The sequence below is a fragment of the Anser anser genome (assembly GCF_964211835.1).
Source record: "Anser anser genome assembly, chromosome: 14".
Lineage (NCBI taxonomy): Eukaryota > Metazoa > Chordata > Aves > Anseriformes > Anatidae > Anser > Anser anser.
This window is the reverse complement of record NC_139735.1, coordinates 607,551-624,423: the sequence shown is the minus strand read 5'-3', so window position 1 is coordinate 624,423 and position 16,873 is coordinate 607,551. Positions and strand designations below refer to the sequence as shown.

Genomic DNA, 16,873 nt, shown 5'->3' with positions numbered 1-16,873 from the left:
AGCATTTTGAATAAAACTTCTTATATCTGTTGATTCATTCTCACAACATACTCCCCATTTGAAAAGCAAACACGAACAAAAAGAATATAGGCATTTTGTTCAAAATTGAAGGAGTCAAACATGAAATACAAAATCAGAACTCAGAAGTACCAGCTCAGGCCATGCCCTGCTTAAAACGTCCTTTGATATTTCCTAATAACCATAAGGAATTCTGTAAAGAAAAAGCAATTAATAATTAAAGTATAATCTTGAATGTCCTGAAAACCTGTTTATTTTACAAATGCCTTCCCCTCTAGGCACCACTTGTGACCTTAATTCTGTAATGAAAACCTATTAGTATGTAAGCTTCTCTGCATTCCTTGCACTGGGTCATATTGTCATTCCTTCTGGTTTCCATGAAAGTAGAATAGCAGGAGTACAAGAAAATTTCTGTACAATTCAAGATCACCTTCCTACATGGAAAAATGTGTCCCGTTTCCTGTGCACCCTTCACCCCTCATTACCAACACAAAGCTGGGATACCAAATTCATTCAAAATTACTATCAAATAAGACACGTTTTAGCAATTACTGGAAGTAGGATCCACAAGTTAAAAAAAATTGTTCTACATAGTTTTTTACTCCTAGCTTCTTGGAGTTTCACTGGAGTATACCATATACTACCTGAAAACATTTCAAATTAAATAGTGTCAAATCTACATTTACCATCTTTTAACGTCTACTAAGGTGCTTTGGCCCTGTATTATGCAGAGAGGAAAAAAACTTCTGAACCCAAACTACTTTTGCAAATATTAAACACAGTTCAAATGACAGACAATACCACCAGTTCAGAACAGTCTTATATGCACCAGTTTTCTGCTTTAGCTCTGGTGGTTCTGCTCTATGCTTTAAATTATATTGTGTGCTGTGACTTCGTTTCTATGTTTGTTGCTAAAGATTGTTGTATCTGAATGACGAATGACATGATGTGCCATGAATCCCTTATTTACTGTACCCCACAGAGTTAGTCTTAGTTAAAAAAAAAAAAAAGTATTTGCTAATACTAAAAAGAAAGATGTTATCTACTCATGTAATAGCACAATGTAATTTTAGGTACTTAATTACATACATCAAATCTGTAATTCAGTGCTAAGGATGGTCGCTTCAAAGTTTGTTCCCAGACACTACTAGCGTGTAGGTAACCCCTCTGTAATTAGAGAGGTTTGAACACAGGAGAGGTTCTGCTCTCAAGGACATTCCTTCCCTCTCTCTGGCCACAGTACTACTTCCCTTTTTCCTTTGTATTTCTCTACAGAATTGCTACAATTTATCTAACAAGCAAGCTAAGTTTTGACAATAATGCCTTTTAAACACAAAAGCAAATCAGCCTGCTTGGCAAGTCTTTGTCAAGAACAATTCAGAAGAGGACACAAAATTAAACAAGCAAATTTAGTGATTCACTCTCCTTACCTAATGCCTACAGGAGATTCTCCCTGGCCCCTCAGGTTCCCTCCTTGTAACAGATGAGCAACTGTGTAATAGGCCATGTAGATAGTTGAGTCAGAGAGAGACTCTATCAGCCACTGCTCATCCCAAGGCAAACGGGTACCTGGAAGAGATGGAAGCCAGGTATCAGACAGTCAGTATCATCCCTACTTGCAGGTCTAACAAGCAAGACATCCAAGCATACATAAGCAGTTCATGACTTTTAGTGGAATCTCTCTCCTTCTGCAAGTACTCATGCTTACACATTTAAAAATCCTTTAAAAAAAAAAAACAAAACTGTGCATTTGAAAATTTTATTCAAGAGAAAATACTTGCCATTTTTGTAGCCAGCATCTTACAAACAAATTTTAATTCATGATTATTTGTTGCAGATTATAATGCAGTTATAATAGCTGTCCCATGTCAAGCTGCACCTGCTTTCACACCTTGCAGGCTACACATGCCAAAGGCTAGTCATCATTTGAGGAGAACACCCAAGAAATGGAATTAGTCCCTTCTGCTAAGATCCCTTCCAAACCAACTGCCCAGTCAAAAGAAAAAAAAAAAGCCAGAGATTACCCCTAGCACCACAAGTTTACAAGATAAAGGGTGCCTTCTCTGGGAGGCTGGGTCAAGATTTAAATTGGATAAGTGTAGAACAGATTTAACTATACCATTTTGGATCCAAGGTACACTTCAGCCTTCCAAATGAAGTAATGAGTACAATACTCATGAAGCAATGAGCAAATACGTTTTTTGCTTACCTAACCCATACGTCCTTGAGCATGCATGCTCTTGTAGCCATCCTAAAGTAGCTTCAAAATTTCTCCTAGTCTCTTCACAAAATCTGTAAGAAATAAGCTATTACTAATCACTCCTCTCAGTCTTCTTAGAACACCATCACCAGCAAACAATCTCTCCTCTTTACATCTGCTTTTATAACTTACGTCTCTAGATGTTTCAAGCACTCTGATGCCTGTTGCTTCCAGTCCACTTCACCATAATCTAAATACCTACAGCCATGAAAAGTTTATGTAACAAAGCAATCAACAAGTTGGATATAACTAGACAGTAATGCTTTAACTACAGCTTTACTTCACTTACCACTGGTCACAAAGGGCCACGACACATTCATCAGTAGACCTTGATATGACTTGTTTCTCAGGTTCCATATAAATCATGGCTTCATCCTATGGGAAGAGATCATTATACACCTGAAAGGGCAATAAAGCTAAGATAAAGGGTAATAAAGCTAACTTAGCAGAGCCTTGAAAATCCTCGCATCTAACACCCATCATTTTTATTCTAATTTGTTTTACAGCATTTATTGCATGGCCTTCATAACTGCACTGGCTCTCTGCCTCAGTATTTGCTTCAGTAAAATAAGGATAATATTTGACTATGTACCTCCTAGATGCGTCAGTTCACATAATTCTGTGAAGAATGTCTCCATTCATTATGAAAAGGACAGAAGCAAAACAATATTACTCGTTAGTTATGCTCCTAGCAATTGAAACTATTTTGGGAAAAAAGTTATTTACAGCAGAATCTAAAACATATAACAAATATCACAGCTACTATTTAAAAAAAAAAAAAAAAGGTTGGGAAGGCAAAGAAAAATAGAATAGTGAGCTTTAATTCTTCCTTCACAGACTATATATTCTGATGCAGGATGAAACAGTATAAAGCGTTATGTTATAAGCTGAACATAACAATGCTGCAATGGCAAGCAAATATTGACAAAGTAACAGATGCCTCTCTCACTTCCAGTCCTCACTGGGAAAATCTTATCAGAGTAATGACGATCATTGTTCATTTACTCTTTCTCCTCTGCTTGATGAGCCCCACCCAGAAATGGGGTGTCTGCATGTAATGAATATCCTTCAATTTTACTTGAAAAAGCCTATAAGTTCAGATCCTATACTTTGAGTATCTTCACAGCTTTATCAAAGATGAAAATCAGACCAAAATATTTCCTAGACAAAGTGATGGGATGAAGCAGGGAATAAGATGTCTCTACTTAAGCTATTCATCCCACTTAACCAAAGAACACAAGCAATTTGAGCAGTAGCATATACTCTGTAGCTACCCTAAGAACCATTAAGAGGACTGCAGAACAAAAGAGGTTTCCTCAGAGACACGATTATTGTGAAAAAAGACAAAATGGATGATTTAGAAGAAGCTGTGTGCATTCTATGACATACATTATCCACCATCATCTTCTGAATAAGTTTCTTGACATCTTGAACTTTTTGTCCTTTGTATCCATCTACCAACATTACCTGTAAAAGATGAGTCAAGAGAGTTAATTGTTTTTAAATTAAGAAGAAATAGGTGCAGTAGGTATTTGGATCTAAGAAAGAAATAGTGATTACTGGATTTTTGACGTGCACAAATAGGAATCAAGCTTTCAGGTTGTTTGTTGGTTTATTTTTTGTTTGGTTGGTTGGTTTTATTTAATAGACAATCTTCTTTACCTAAAACAAAGTTGTATACAGGTTGGCATGCGTATAGGCAACCCCACATAGCTAGTAAGAACAGCAAATTCTTTCCAGCTTAGGAGAAAACAGCTGAGGATTACATCAGAGTAACCCACTACACGAGTAGAGACAAAAAAATGTATATATTGCCATCTTTTCCTATCGGTTTCCAAATCAATACTTTAACAAAATGGATCAATTCTTTAATGCGACCACTTGCTAAGAAACCAAATTATGAGCCTCAGTTTGTATTCACACATTTCTCTATTCTCTTTCTTCATTTCTACACAACTCCTCCAACTGTAGAATGCAACTGCAGAAGAATTCTTAATAAAAAATGGACTCTTGAAAAAAACAAACAAAACTCCCTCTTTCCTGCTGTTTTTTTTATTTTATTTACCTTGCCCCATGATTTTTTTTTCTCCCAATCAAACTAAGCCAAATCTTTTATTACTTACTCCTTCATAAAATCCTTTCAGGTATACTCTCTCCTTGGCCTCAGCAAGTTTCTCTCTGTCGTTCTGGCTCTGGATTTTGAGCTCATCACAGACTGATAGAGCACAAAGGTTGCCATATCCTGGGATTTCGATGATGGGCACCTGAGAATTAACAAAACAGCGTCACATATTGACTTCAAGTTATCTCAATGTAATATCTACACAAGGATTTGTCTTGTAGATTTGATATACTTCACAAGAAGTGATGCACTGAACAAGAGACAATATTTTGCTTGATTTGCAGGCCCTAGGCTAACACGAGTTTGAACCAGAGATCAGGAAGGGAAACAAGAGGCGATTATTACTTATTGTGTTTGTGCTGCATGATATAGTAGCACGTTGTACTACTCTGCGCGTAGATTTGCAGCATCTATTAGTCATCAAGTTACGTAGGCATTTACAAAGTATCAGCGCAATTCCACTGATAAGCTCAAGAATTCTTGGTGGTCCCTGCTGGGACTTCTGATCTGCTCTCCCACAAAAAATAACCCAGTTTTATCTCCTCACATCATGCCAGCACCAAGTTATACCAGCACTGAAGCTAGCCTGTGGAAGCAAGGGTAATAAGACAATGTTGGGATGGCTTTACCCGTCACCTGTTTTCCAATGAAAACTGATTCAGCCATGAGTCTGTGTTAATAGGAAGGGACTTCAGCCCTTTGCACAGAACAGATGCAGCCTTGCTTGAAGGCAAGATAATTATTTTAAGTTTTAACCAACCAATAGGTTATCGATGTAAAGATGCACTTTCTCCAAAACAGTAATTTTCACAAAAATTGGTACTTTTATTTAACTCTGGTATAGCACAGAATAATAAATCTTGACTGCAAACCCTAACAGACCAAATATTACAACTATAACAAAACTGAAAGTTTAATGTTTTCATATCTCTTTCATCTGAAAAGTAGAAGTTTGGGAGAAATCAGATAGAAATTCTGAGAGAGGCAGGCAGTTCTGGCACGTTTCTCATCAGTGAATGCAAAGCCACGTGTACTGCTGATGCACACAGTTGGGTGTACTCACCGGTTCAAACGGCAGGACCATTTCATCTTTAATGCCATACTTCACTCTCAAAGCCTTTGAAATTCAGAAAAAACACAACATGAATAGAAGTAAACTCTTCTATCTTCGAAGGTTTTTAGTGCCTTTCATGGACATAGTATTTTACTATAAAGCAAACAAAAATGCTTCTCTGCGTGCTCACCATTTCTCGCACATGACTTTAATCCCTGTCTCATTTTCACGTGATTTTCTATCAGAACGAATACATTTCTAAGATGGAAAAAGCCACACTAGAGCCGAGTAGAATGGAACTTCAACAGCCAGTGGACAGCTGTTTAGACACTGATGCCTTTCTGAAATTGTGATAGCAACAGCTACTCTACGTAGCTGAAATTCATTTGAAATTTTGAATTCATACAGAGTTCTCATCTCTGGAAGTTATTTTCACAACAGGAATTTATTTCCATTTCACTGACACTCTTCTCTGCATGTTAAGATACAGAAGTGACATCATTCTCATTCAAAAACCCTCCTTGAAGACTGAGAATAAAAACTTTGCTGACCTCAGCTGGTTTTATTTTATTGTTTAACTACTTTGATTTGAAGTTAGAGATGGCAGAACTACAACCAAAGGGACTTTCGTTTTACCCACTGGATATCCCCTTTTGTCGCTCCACACCCCGGAAAGGAAATAGAAAGACAAGTGATTCAGGTAAGAGACTGACCTGTTTTTTTTTCAAATCTCTCAGGGCTGCAATATCATCTGGAGAATCAGAAGGGACGCTTGTTACCACTCCGGTTCCTTGACAAAGAGAAAGATAAAACAGATAAAAAGATTAGTCAACATACTGAATGTACAGCGTGCATCAAACAGGCTTAGGCAAGAAGCTGTTGCAACGTTACCTTTATCTTCCTTGATTGTGAGCATGGGAAGAGCATATATAACTTTGTAGCTGGTGAGAGGTGCAGAAAGTGCAGCGCCAAGAATCTCCTACATGGGGCAAAAGAATATAATTACTATAAACAGCACTTTTTCAGTCTAGCCGAGTAAGCTCTTCTTGCTGATACTATTTTAAACTTGCATATGTGCAACATATGCATTCATGTGCATTGCATATGCATTCATATGCAAACATGTGCATTCCCCACATATTATAAACAAATACGTGTATTGTTAGACAAGGAGGAAGTACTTAAGAAAAGCATCTGTGTACCATTTGAGATAATACATGGACTATTTACTAGTCAAAAAATCAAATAGCAGATAATATTGACAAAATAATTCAGAGCAAAGCAAAATTACTGAAATAGAAAGTCTAGAGCTGGAAAAAGATAAGCAGGAACACAGTTTGCATCCAAACATTTTGATCACATCAGCATCAAGACACTACCGAGAGGGTAGACACTGCAACAGGCTTCCTAGAGAGGTGGACATGGACAGGCACAAGGTGTCAGCCAAGAGGTATTTGGATAGTGCTTTTAATGATATGCTTTAACTTTGGGTCAGCCCCAAAGTAGTCTGACAGTTGGACTCACTGACCTCTGTAGGTCCCTTCCTACTGAATCTATTCTGTATTGTTTTTTATAAGAATTAACTAACCACGTTCAAAAGCTAGATTAAACTAAAGGCAGTAAAAGCATATTGTCAAGATTTATGCACTGACAAGAGGTAGTCTAGGTGCTGCAGTTGTCTTCATCCCTCTCTAATTTGCTTGGATTCATATCATCTCTACTAATGAAGAATCAAAACGTGTACTTTCTACTTCATGCAAAGCAGGATCAAGAAGGATGGAAAGAAATTTTAGTGAACAAAGATCAAATGATGTAAACAGCATGAAGGTACTCTGGATTAGGATGAACAAATGCCAGTAACCACGCTTTTACTACCCTTTAATTTCTGTTCTCCGTAAATATCAAAAACTAACATTCAACTACAAAACTAACAAAGCTGTATTCACAAAAATGGAAGCTTCAGCACCAGTCTTTTTCACATAATACCTTACAGCTGTTACTTTACAGCTATTACTTTTCTTCTTTTTCCATTCCTAGCACAGAAGAGTCATCACTCTTTCCAGCACGCACAAAAATGCTACTTAAATCATTCATTTATCAGTAATGCTAAGGCAACAGTAATGCATTTGTCAATGAGACAGTATATCTGGTTAATCTCCCAAATGTAGTACTAGCTGCCAAAGAAGCTCTTTTGCATTTTTTAATTTTTTTTTTCAAGTTACTTAACACTCAGATTTTTTTGTAGTTCCTCTATTTTCTTTATAAGCAGAATTCTACAGCCACCTTTTTAAGTATAAGTAAGCTTCACAGGAGTAGATAAACCTGGCCCACAAGCTGCAAGATGCTTACTTCTCCCATCAGTTCCTTGACAACAGGTACGACTCCATTATCTTTTGTAAAGCCCTGGTAGGACATGTTCCTGGCAGCTCTTTGCGTACAGATAAAAATATCCCCATTCACAGTTTCAAAGCCGATGTACTTCATATCTGGGCGAACCCAGCAGTTAGTCTGTCCAAACATGGTCTCTGGTCTGAGCGTAGCAGCCACCAAGAAGATATTTTTTCCTCTTAGGCCACTGGGGGGGGAAAAAGTATTTTATAAGTCAGCAAAATGAAAACATTCAGGGTAATACAAGACATGCTCTTAAGTTAATACGAACTGTAAGTAACATTTCCTAAGGGATGAAAGTGGCTCATTAAGCTTCTTTGCGGGGCTTTTAATTTAACTTAGTTTTTGAACTCCCAATTTGTGTTCCACACAGACTAGTGAATATGGCAGCTCAAAACAGAGACCAAGTCTTTGCATGACAAATAACACTACAAAATTAAATTCTGCATTAGGTAAAACAGACTAATTTAATGGTTACTTCTGGCTGTAAGATGGAAGTTATTTGCCATTATGAATTCAAGACCTACCTTAACTTTGCTGGGTAAGGATCTAACACCTTCATTTTTATTAGAGTATATTCTTGAGGTCCGACACCCTACAGTTCACATAAACAATGCACCAATCAATATATGAAGTTGACTCAAGCAGTAAAGAAAATAAATTCTATTCTGTAGTAACCTAACACAAATGCTGTTGAAAGCACCAGTTGTTTCTTCAAAGAAAATCATATTTCCATTGATACAGATGGCTGCTTAATAAAATGCAGTCTGAAGAGAGGGGTTCTGTTTTATTCCTCTGTCCGAAAATTTACTCATGACAGCAACTATCTCAGCAACATAACAAAAGCTTATTTGTTTTGTTTCAACAAATAGATAATGATATGCTGTAGTGATGTTGGTGGCACAAATTGCCAGACAATCACAGAAAATAGCTACAGTGGAAAATACTATCCATAGTTCAGGATAAGTATTCTCAAAAGTGGAGTTCATTCAATTTTCACATGTACTGACAACTGAGAACAGATAGTTCAGTATGTACAAAATACATTTGACCAAGATACATTTTTTCCATTCGGTATTTAAGAACCATAAGCAACACATAAAAATGTCAACTAAAAATATTACCTCTCCTGTTTGCCTGTCATGATCCATGCAAGGCTGTCCATCTTTTGGAGAATAAATTGTGTATCTAAAAAAAAGGTATATGTTCATTTAGTAGTAAATACAATAATCTGTAGATGAAGAGAAGGAAAAAAGCTCCTTAACAAAGGGAGATTCCCTAAATGGTATTTTCAAATTTTGCCTCTGTTTCCACTGCCGCCAGCAAGTTCTTGCCAGAGCTTTCAGTATTGACCTTACTTTGCTTTGAGTCGGCATCTGCTGTAAAACTAAAACACAGGGATGCTATTTCACAAACGCAGCTAGCACAACAAACACACTATGTTACAATGTCTATAGGGCATTTGAAATAAAAGGATTTTAGTTTAATTTGAGTCATAGGCAAGTTCTAGAGACATTTCACAGGGCTCCAAGTTTTGTAAAGCTGAGTTTATCCAAACTCACAAACGCATGGCAGGCTTACCGTTTCCCAAACTTAATCTTATTTCTTTCTCTTAAGGTAAGGAATTGCCATCGCACAAAGGAATCATAATAAGGGTTAACATCCGTGGTAATGAAAGAACGCCTCCAATCCACCTGGAAATGTGTAAGAGTTTCTAGTAAGTAAATAAAGAAATTCAAGGAAATTTGAATTACTGTAAAACCCTAACTTTAAAACTACAAAAGACACTTTTCTCCAAAAACATATTGCAAGTACATATCCTACTAAGGGAGCAATGTGCATGTGCTTGATCTTTCAGAGCTGACATGTTAAAGACAAAAGAAGCGTATCCACAAATGTAGTAACAAGTCAAGTATGGCTGCTTGCATAATTGAATTTTAGATTTCATACAGTTACCTTCAATCCCATGCTTTTCAGATCCTGGACAGCAAGGGGAGGGAAGTAATCCAGCCAATGCTCGGCTTCAGAAAAACCAATTACTTCTTCATCAGATAGACCCAAAGACTTCATAATTCCCCACTGGTATTTGGAAGACCCAGTCTTGGCAGCAGCCTTACTCTAACAGGACAATTGTGATTAGAAAAAAACTGCACGTTCTCACATTGACAATACCTTCATATGCTCCAGTGCATTTTTCCCTCCACTTACGTTGTGGTTTCTATTTCCAGATATAGAAGTTAATATGAATATTCTAGTTGCCTTTCACAGTGAAGACAACTACAGTTTGATCTACAGTATTTCATTTCCTAGCTCATGTTCAACTACACACAATTTAGTACCCTTCCCCCCTTTTCAACTGACACATGCTTAGATTTATCACGATACATCTGCAGAAAATGTGTGCCATGAGAAACTGGCAAGAAACGACCAGTTAATTGATGTGCTGGTCAAACAAATGTGTATTTTTACCATGAAAAGGTGGAGCAGTCCTATACTAAATCCTTGTAATAAAAGCCTTTCCTGCTGGTACTTTGCTCATACTACTTTTTCCAGCTATTGTCCTTCAGCTATCTTATGTCTCTACCCAACTGGAACTATCTGCAAGAGCAATCAAGATCCTATCTACTGTTGATGCAGAACAGGCAGAATCCTCAATCTAATACTTATACTGCAACAATCTCTTTGGAATAAATTATACACATTAGAACACCTCTAAAGTTTTCCTGGACTTGATTCTTTCCTTGCCTTGTGATACTCCTAAAATCATACATCTCTTACAAATCGGATAAGTCACAATATTTTGAATGATTTTCCTTAGGGTATTTACAATAGAGTACTCAGAATAGCACATCTAACCCCTACTGCTAAGAAAGCAGGGTTATTTCATAGTTTGTGAATGCTCTGTGCAGCAAAACGTTCAGAGTATTATATTACTCTGGATGATCTCATTTCTCTTAGGAGGCTATCAAACAGTGCACCAGCTTATCATTAAGTTTTCATGTATTAAAATGGCATCTCTGGAACCATGCAGGAAGTGCATTTTTTTCAAGTCAACCTTAAAAGGACCAAGTTATCTTGAAAAAACAATCAAAATATTTTTATCACAGGCTTCTCTGAGGTACGTGTAGGAGGAAGAACGAACTATGATGCATACTTTGAAGCTTTTTGAGCACAGCTACCAACCCGGAGTCCTTGTTTAATCAACTTTACCTTTTTCCCTTTTGCTTTGTCTTTGATGATAAACTCTTCTTCTTTTTTAACAGAATTTTCTTCTTCCTCTTCCTCCTCATCAGGAAATTCAGGGGGGCAGCCATATAATTCCATTTCTCTTTTTAGCTTATCTGCACAAGCCTAAATAGAGTTATTGGTAGACTATCAGCACTTTTCCGTAGCTATGATTGAAGCAACTGACAAGGATCAATTTCTACTGATAACACTGTGTTCTACTACAACACTCAAACTTTTTCTGGACATTGCATGACCTTCTGGGAGACCTTGCAACTTAAAGAAATCCTGCCAGGGCAGGATGATGCTTACAGTGAGGATTTCCTTCAAATGAAATAAAACTACTTGGACTTAATTTTGAAGCATTTTATTTTCTAGTATGTCATATTGCATAGTTCAAGCACAAAACACATCTTTACTACAAATTCAGGTTCCAAATCACACTGTCTTAATAATTTTTTGAATAAATTACCATAATGTTCCAGACAGACAGTAGTCAATGTTCCAAGTAACTTTACGCATAGAAAGCATCAGAAAAAGCCCTCAGTAACTCTTACCTTGATAGGCATCCCAGTGCAGTGTAGACCAAATGGGAACAAACAACTCTTTCCCTTTAGCCGCTGATACCCAGTTGCAAACTATAAAAAGTGGAAAAATGAAACACATGAAACAAGAATGGCAGAGGGCTAAATCAACACCCTTCCCAAAACATAAATGTAATTCCTTTTCCACATGAAGCTACAAAGAAACAAATGCAGCCAACAGCATCTAAGAAGCTAGTTGTAGGAAAAAGTAAAAACACATTTTGTTACCAGGCCTGCCTAAGCACAAAGTCTTCCTAATTTTCAGGGGGCTGTTTTTGACTAGTGAAGAATGCAAAGAAGAAATGAATTTTGTGGAATCCTATCCATTAATATCTAAAACCTGTTAACACACAGGTAATAGAGCACAGTAGTCACTAACAAAAAAGACAATACGGTTCTTTATGAAGTTTGTGCTAATTAGCAGCTAAACAAACAATAGGAAGCAGCACCTCCTAAAAATATCTGCAAGCGTGAAGGAAGAACCAGAGGAAACACCTGTATTCTAGTTTCCCAGAATAAATTAAAAAAAAAAAAGTGATACGTAGTCTTTCTTTTCAGCCACCAATATTGCTTCCAGAAATATGAAAAAAGGGAAGTTTGAATACATCATTATTGAGTCTATGAAGTAATTAGCAAGGCATTCTGTTAGCTTGACATTTAACTATAAAATTAGCACATAACTACAAAAGTAGCATTAGCTCCTTTAAAAGAAGCCCTTAAAGGTATTAGCAATGGAAAATTTTACCTCACATTTGGATAAAGAAAATGTGTGTCCCAGGTGAAGTCGTCCATTCATGTAGGGGTAAGGAAAAGTAACAAAGTACTTTCCTTTGCTGAAAAGAAATTCAAAGAATTGAAGCATACGAACATAGAACCGTGCTTTGAAAGTGAGCACCAGGAGAAGCATAAATAATACCGTTAACATCATGGTATGTTCTGATATTATCAGCTCACAGTCACATGAAAATACTTTTTTTTCTTGCAATATCATGAGTCTTTGATTGTAAACCACTGCTACACTAACAAGTTTTATCATGTTTAAAAAAAAAATCAGACTGACATCACAAAGAAACTTTGAAAAATTGTCTTCCAAAGTTAGGAAGTTCTAATCCTGATTCTCTAAACAAACTACTGCAAAGGCTTACAGAAATAATGTATTTAATCTCTCACTGTCTGAGTTCAGCCTTACTAGTGGTACGCTGTAAATAATCACTTAATATTCAACAATAGTATTATTGCACAGCATTTTGTATACATATTATCATAATCTGACCTCTGAAAACATCTAAAATAATTTCTAGATATCTAGGACATTTGAAATTTCTGCCTCCACCTTCGCAGAACTGCCTCTCCTCCATGGCTCGCCTTTACCCTTCGGACACTACTGCTGATAATATCAGTGTGCATAAATAAAAGCTAAGTCATTTATTTACTTTCAAAATATTATAGCTTAAGAAGCTGCCACCTGTTATAACACTTCAGTTATTATCTTGGTTTAGTTTGACTTTCCCATGTAAGAAATAACCAACCTCATGCTGCCAAGGTCACTGCTTTTTCACTCAGACCTTACCCAAGCCACTAAAGCTGTTTCACAAGTAAGGCTCTCTATACTGTAAGGAGCATCGATCCTCTTGATTTGAGAGGAATTCTGCTCTCAAGCTTGCTCAGCATTTCCACAGCTTCCGGCTTAAACAAGATTCTCATGGTTACTCTGAGATAGGAGAAAAGCCAGGAGTTAAGCAGCCCTTTCCCATCCCACCGCATGCTCCCTCCGCCAGTCAGATACTCTTCCTGGTGGCGGCACCGCTCCGTTCGCTCCTCAGCTGGTCACAAACGTAATTCACCATTTCTTACAGCTCTTACAGTCATGAGCAAGCTGTGACCGAGGTAACCAAGAAGCTGCCCCTCTCTGCTTGAGCAGTACTGCACCTGCCACAAGGGAACTCACACAAAATCAAAATTTGGTAGCTGCTCAGGCACTAGAGCAGGCAGTATCTGTCTTGGGGAAAGAGTGAAGAGACCAGACCAGTGCTACACGTACCTGGTATTTTAGAGGGAGCAATTTCAGAAAGCTAAGAGCGATAATGAAACCAAACGTGGGAAGAAATTTAAACAACAAAAGAAGCACCTTCTATAATAAGCAGATAGCAGCTCAGGAATATTCTCCCACAAGACCAGGTGGCCATTATCAAAGTAAAGTATTAGGTTAACTGAAATCAGCACAGATTAAAAGCAGAATGCTCTATTAAAAAAAAAAAAATCAACTAACAAGTAAGAAAAACGCAATAAAATTCACAGCCGTTCAAATGAATTAGAAGTGACAAACACCAACAAGGAATGGAAAAATGCCTCAGTACAGATATGTACATATGTATACGTACTCAGTACAGATAACTCAGTACAGATGCACACACAGAGATAACATCAACAAAAGGTATTTTATTTGAACAAAATAAAAGAACATAGGTAATCCTATCAAGGGCATTATGAAATGGAAACAGCAAAGAACAAGACGTGGTTGAGGCACAGCACCTCTAGAAACACAATGAAATCACATTAGCAGAGAAAGCTTTAAGCAAGGAAGCAGAAATGCAACGAAACGCAGGGATTGGAACTGAGGTCAGGTAACTGAAATGAAACAAAAACATCACTAGCTATTAAAACATCCAAAGAAGATCTGTGGTGGAACACCATTCCCTTTAAGTAAAGGACGTTTTCTTTCCTAGGGAATCCCCTTAAGCCTAAGCAGAAATTATAGCGAAGAATTTATTAAGCCTGAGTTTTGGAAAAGATCAACCACATTATAAGTCATCTCTCCTGGCTCATTTTCTCTGAATAACTGTGATATTTAATAATGATGCGGATGTTTTTGCTATCACTTCCTAGGATTGAAAATTGCACGAATGGCACCAAATCTCTCACAGCAGTTCTATCACAATACCATGGAGCTTTAAGAGCTCAGCTTAACAAAAAGCATCACAAGTAAAGCTTTTTCCTGCACAGGATGAAGTCCCACTGTGACTATGTAAGGAACGACTGCAGAACCGTACATGGCGGCAGCACCTCTCTCTCTCTTCTAGGGTAGCTTTTAGTAGTACCAGCTATTTTATGAAAACAGAAGTTTATGACAAAGCCCTGAAGTAAATACACAACGTTTTAACTAGAGTGTAACAAAATCAAGTTAGCAAGGCAGCTTTTCTTGATTTATAGGGTGGTCATACGTAATCATAGTGAACGCTGAAATTTCATGTTTGCTCAATATTGTAAAACTGACCTACCACGTTCATTTCAGTCAGAAACTAAGTATTAATTACAACCCTAAATTTCAGACTGCGTTTCTCTTAAGCCAAAAAAGATTTCTACAATGCTAACAAGTGTACCCACACAACCACTTTTATTATGCCTCCTAGATTTAGGATTCAACTTGTCTGACCCATTTAGGGGCACACGTGTCATTCACTATTTACGCAGTCCTGAGACTAACACTGCTGAAGCTGCAGCTCGCAACAAGAGCAGTCCAAACTGAAGCTCTGTGACTAACAAACAAGTCACACAACTTCAATACAGTTCATATACTAAAACAGATTGCAGCACCTCATCTGAGTAATGGTAATGATCACACACCCGGCCTTTGTCTGTTTATACACAAAGCAGAACAGGTTAGCCTACAGCAGGACCCGAGGTGTTTGCTGAAGAATTTTCTATTCTCAGTGAAGCAGAGCGAGTACACGCCTCCTGAGCTACCGCACCGCAGATAAAGGAGAGATCCTTTCTGACTGGGCGGGTGTCAAGCCCTCCTACTCCTTTACCATATTGAAAAAGGCTCCTACACACCAGAAATTAGACATCTCAAAAAGGAATCTTGTTTTTAAAATCCCAGATGGCACTGAAACTACCAAGGAACGAGAGGACTACTGGAACGTGGCCAGCACGTGTTCACCACCGCTTCATGCCATCAGATACGGAAACGCTAACTTCATGCGTGAGAACCTTCAGATGATGGAAGAACACTGTTACTTCCAAAGAGGCCACTCTTCCCCTCCCTGGATATTGATGGAAAAAAAGTTCCCTGGAAAAAAGCTTCAGATAAGTGACAATAAAACCACTAAATAGCGTGACGATACCTCTCTCGGTTCTGCGTGTCCGGAGCATTCGCCTCAAAGACTCGTTCATCGTCCCACTTCTGCTGAATCTCTTTTTCAATTTTCTTCAGGAAATCAACTTTTGCTGTCCCCTTGCGTTCCTGTGAAACAAAGAAGAGCAGAACTCTGGGTGAACAGGTTTCCGAGCGCAGAACCGCAACGCGCTGCGGGCCGCCCCCAAAGCCCTTCCGCTGCCGGGTGCCGCGGCCCCAGAGCGCGTTCGTGAGCATCTCCCTGGCCTCCGTAACACCGCGGCATCACCTCACAACGGAGCATCACCAACATCACCAGTGCCATCGCCAACACCACCGACACCCCCCAATCACCCCCCACATCACCCCCACGCCCCAAACGGCCCGCGCCCACCCGCATCCTCCGGCCTTCTGGAACGCCTCGGCCCGCGCGGGGCGGGCTGGCAGACTCCTTCCCAGGCGGTGCCGGCCCGCGCGCGGCGCCCCGCCGAGGGCCCGTTACCCCACCAGCACCGCGCAGCCCAGAGACGCCCGAGCCCCGCGGCCAGGGCCGCGCTTCCCCGGCGAGCGCGGAGCCGCGGAGCCGCTTCGGCCCCGGCGGCTGCCGAGGGCCGGGGCGGGGCGGGCGCTGCCCGCGGCACACGAGCCCCCGGCGCTCCTTCCCCGGCGCCTCCCCCCGCGGGGCGCTCCGCACCCGCCCGCCCCCGGCGCTAACGCCGCCTGCCCCCCCCCCGCAGGGCGCCCGCAGCGTTACCGCAGCGCCGCGGGCAGCCCGCCCCCGGCAGGGCCCGCACGGACCGCGGGGCTCGGGGCGGCCCCGCCACGGCCCGGGCCCAGGCCCCGGGAGCGGCCCCGCGCAGCCCCGGGCGCCGCCGCCGCGCCGGTCCGGTCCGGGCAGAGCCCGCCGGCAGCGCCGGCCCCGCGCCGGCCCCACTCACCGCCATGCTGCCGGGAGGAGGGGCCGGGGGGCGGTGCCGCGCCCCGTGACGCGCCGGGGCCGTACCAAAGCGGCGGGGCCGGGGGGTGGGGGCGGCCTCCCCGCCCCGCCCTGTCCGTCTCGCGGCCGGGCGCTGCGCCTTTAAGAGCACCCCCAAAGATGTCGCCGCGG

General features: G+C 40.1%; 1 protein-coding gene across 3 annotated transcripts in view; it reads right to left on the bottom strand.

The window, feature by feature from the left end:
* Nucleotides 1-16,828, bottom strand: part of LARS1 (leucyl-tRNA synthetase 1) — a 30,126-nt gene extending 13,298 nt beyond the window's left edge. Inside the window, exons 1-19 of one of the 3 annotated variants that reach the window (XM_083798047.1) lie at nt 16,704-16,828; nt 15,776-15,894; nt 12,397-12,484; nt 11,625-11,705; nt 11,053-11,193; nt 9,799-9,960; nt 9,424-9,536; nt 8,967-9,030; nt 8,370-8,437; nt 7,804-8,029; nt 6,346-6,433; nt 6,168-6,244; nt 5,464-5,517; nt 4,402-4,542; nt 3,668-3,745; nt 2,568-2,653; nt 2,411-2,476; nt 2,228-2,310; nt 1,449-1,587 (exon numbers count right to left, since the gene is read on the bottom strand). In XM_083798047.1, coding sequence (XP_083654173.1) covers nt 1,449-1,587; nt 2,228-2,310; nt 2,411-2,476; nt 2,568-2,653; nt 3,668-3,745; nt 4,402-4,542; nt 5,464-5,517; nt 6,168-6,244; nt 6,346-6,433; nt 7,804-8,029; nt 8,370-8,437; nt 8,967-9,030; nt 9,424-9,536; nt 9,799-9,960; nt 11,053-11,193; nt 11,625-11,705; nt 12,397-12,484; nt 15,776-15,894; nt 16,704-16,709 — 1,880 coding nt within the window. In that variant the 5' untranslated portion in view covers nt 16,710-16,828. Of the gene's footprint in view, nt 1-1,448; nt 1,588-2,227; nt 2,311-2,410; nt 2,477-2,567; nt 2,654-3,667; nt 3,746-4,401; nt 4,543-5,463; nt 5,518-6,167; nt 6,245-6,345; nt 6,434-7,803; nt 8,030-8,369; nt 8,438-8,966; nt 9,031-9,423; nt 9,537-9,798; nt 9,961-11,052; nt 11,194-11,624; nt 11,706-12,396; nt 12,485-15,775; nt 15,895-16,159; nt 16,425-16,703 lie in introns of those variants that run through there. The other 2 variants (XM_083798046.1, XM_083798048.1) reach the window with 2 other exon arrangements.
* Between the last annotated feature and the right edge of the window lie 45 nt (nt 16,829-16,873).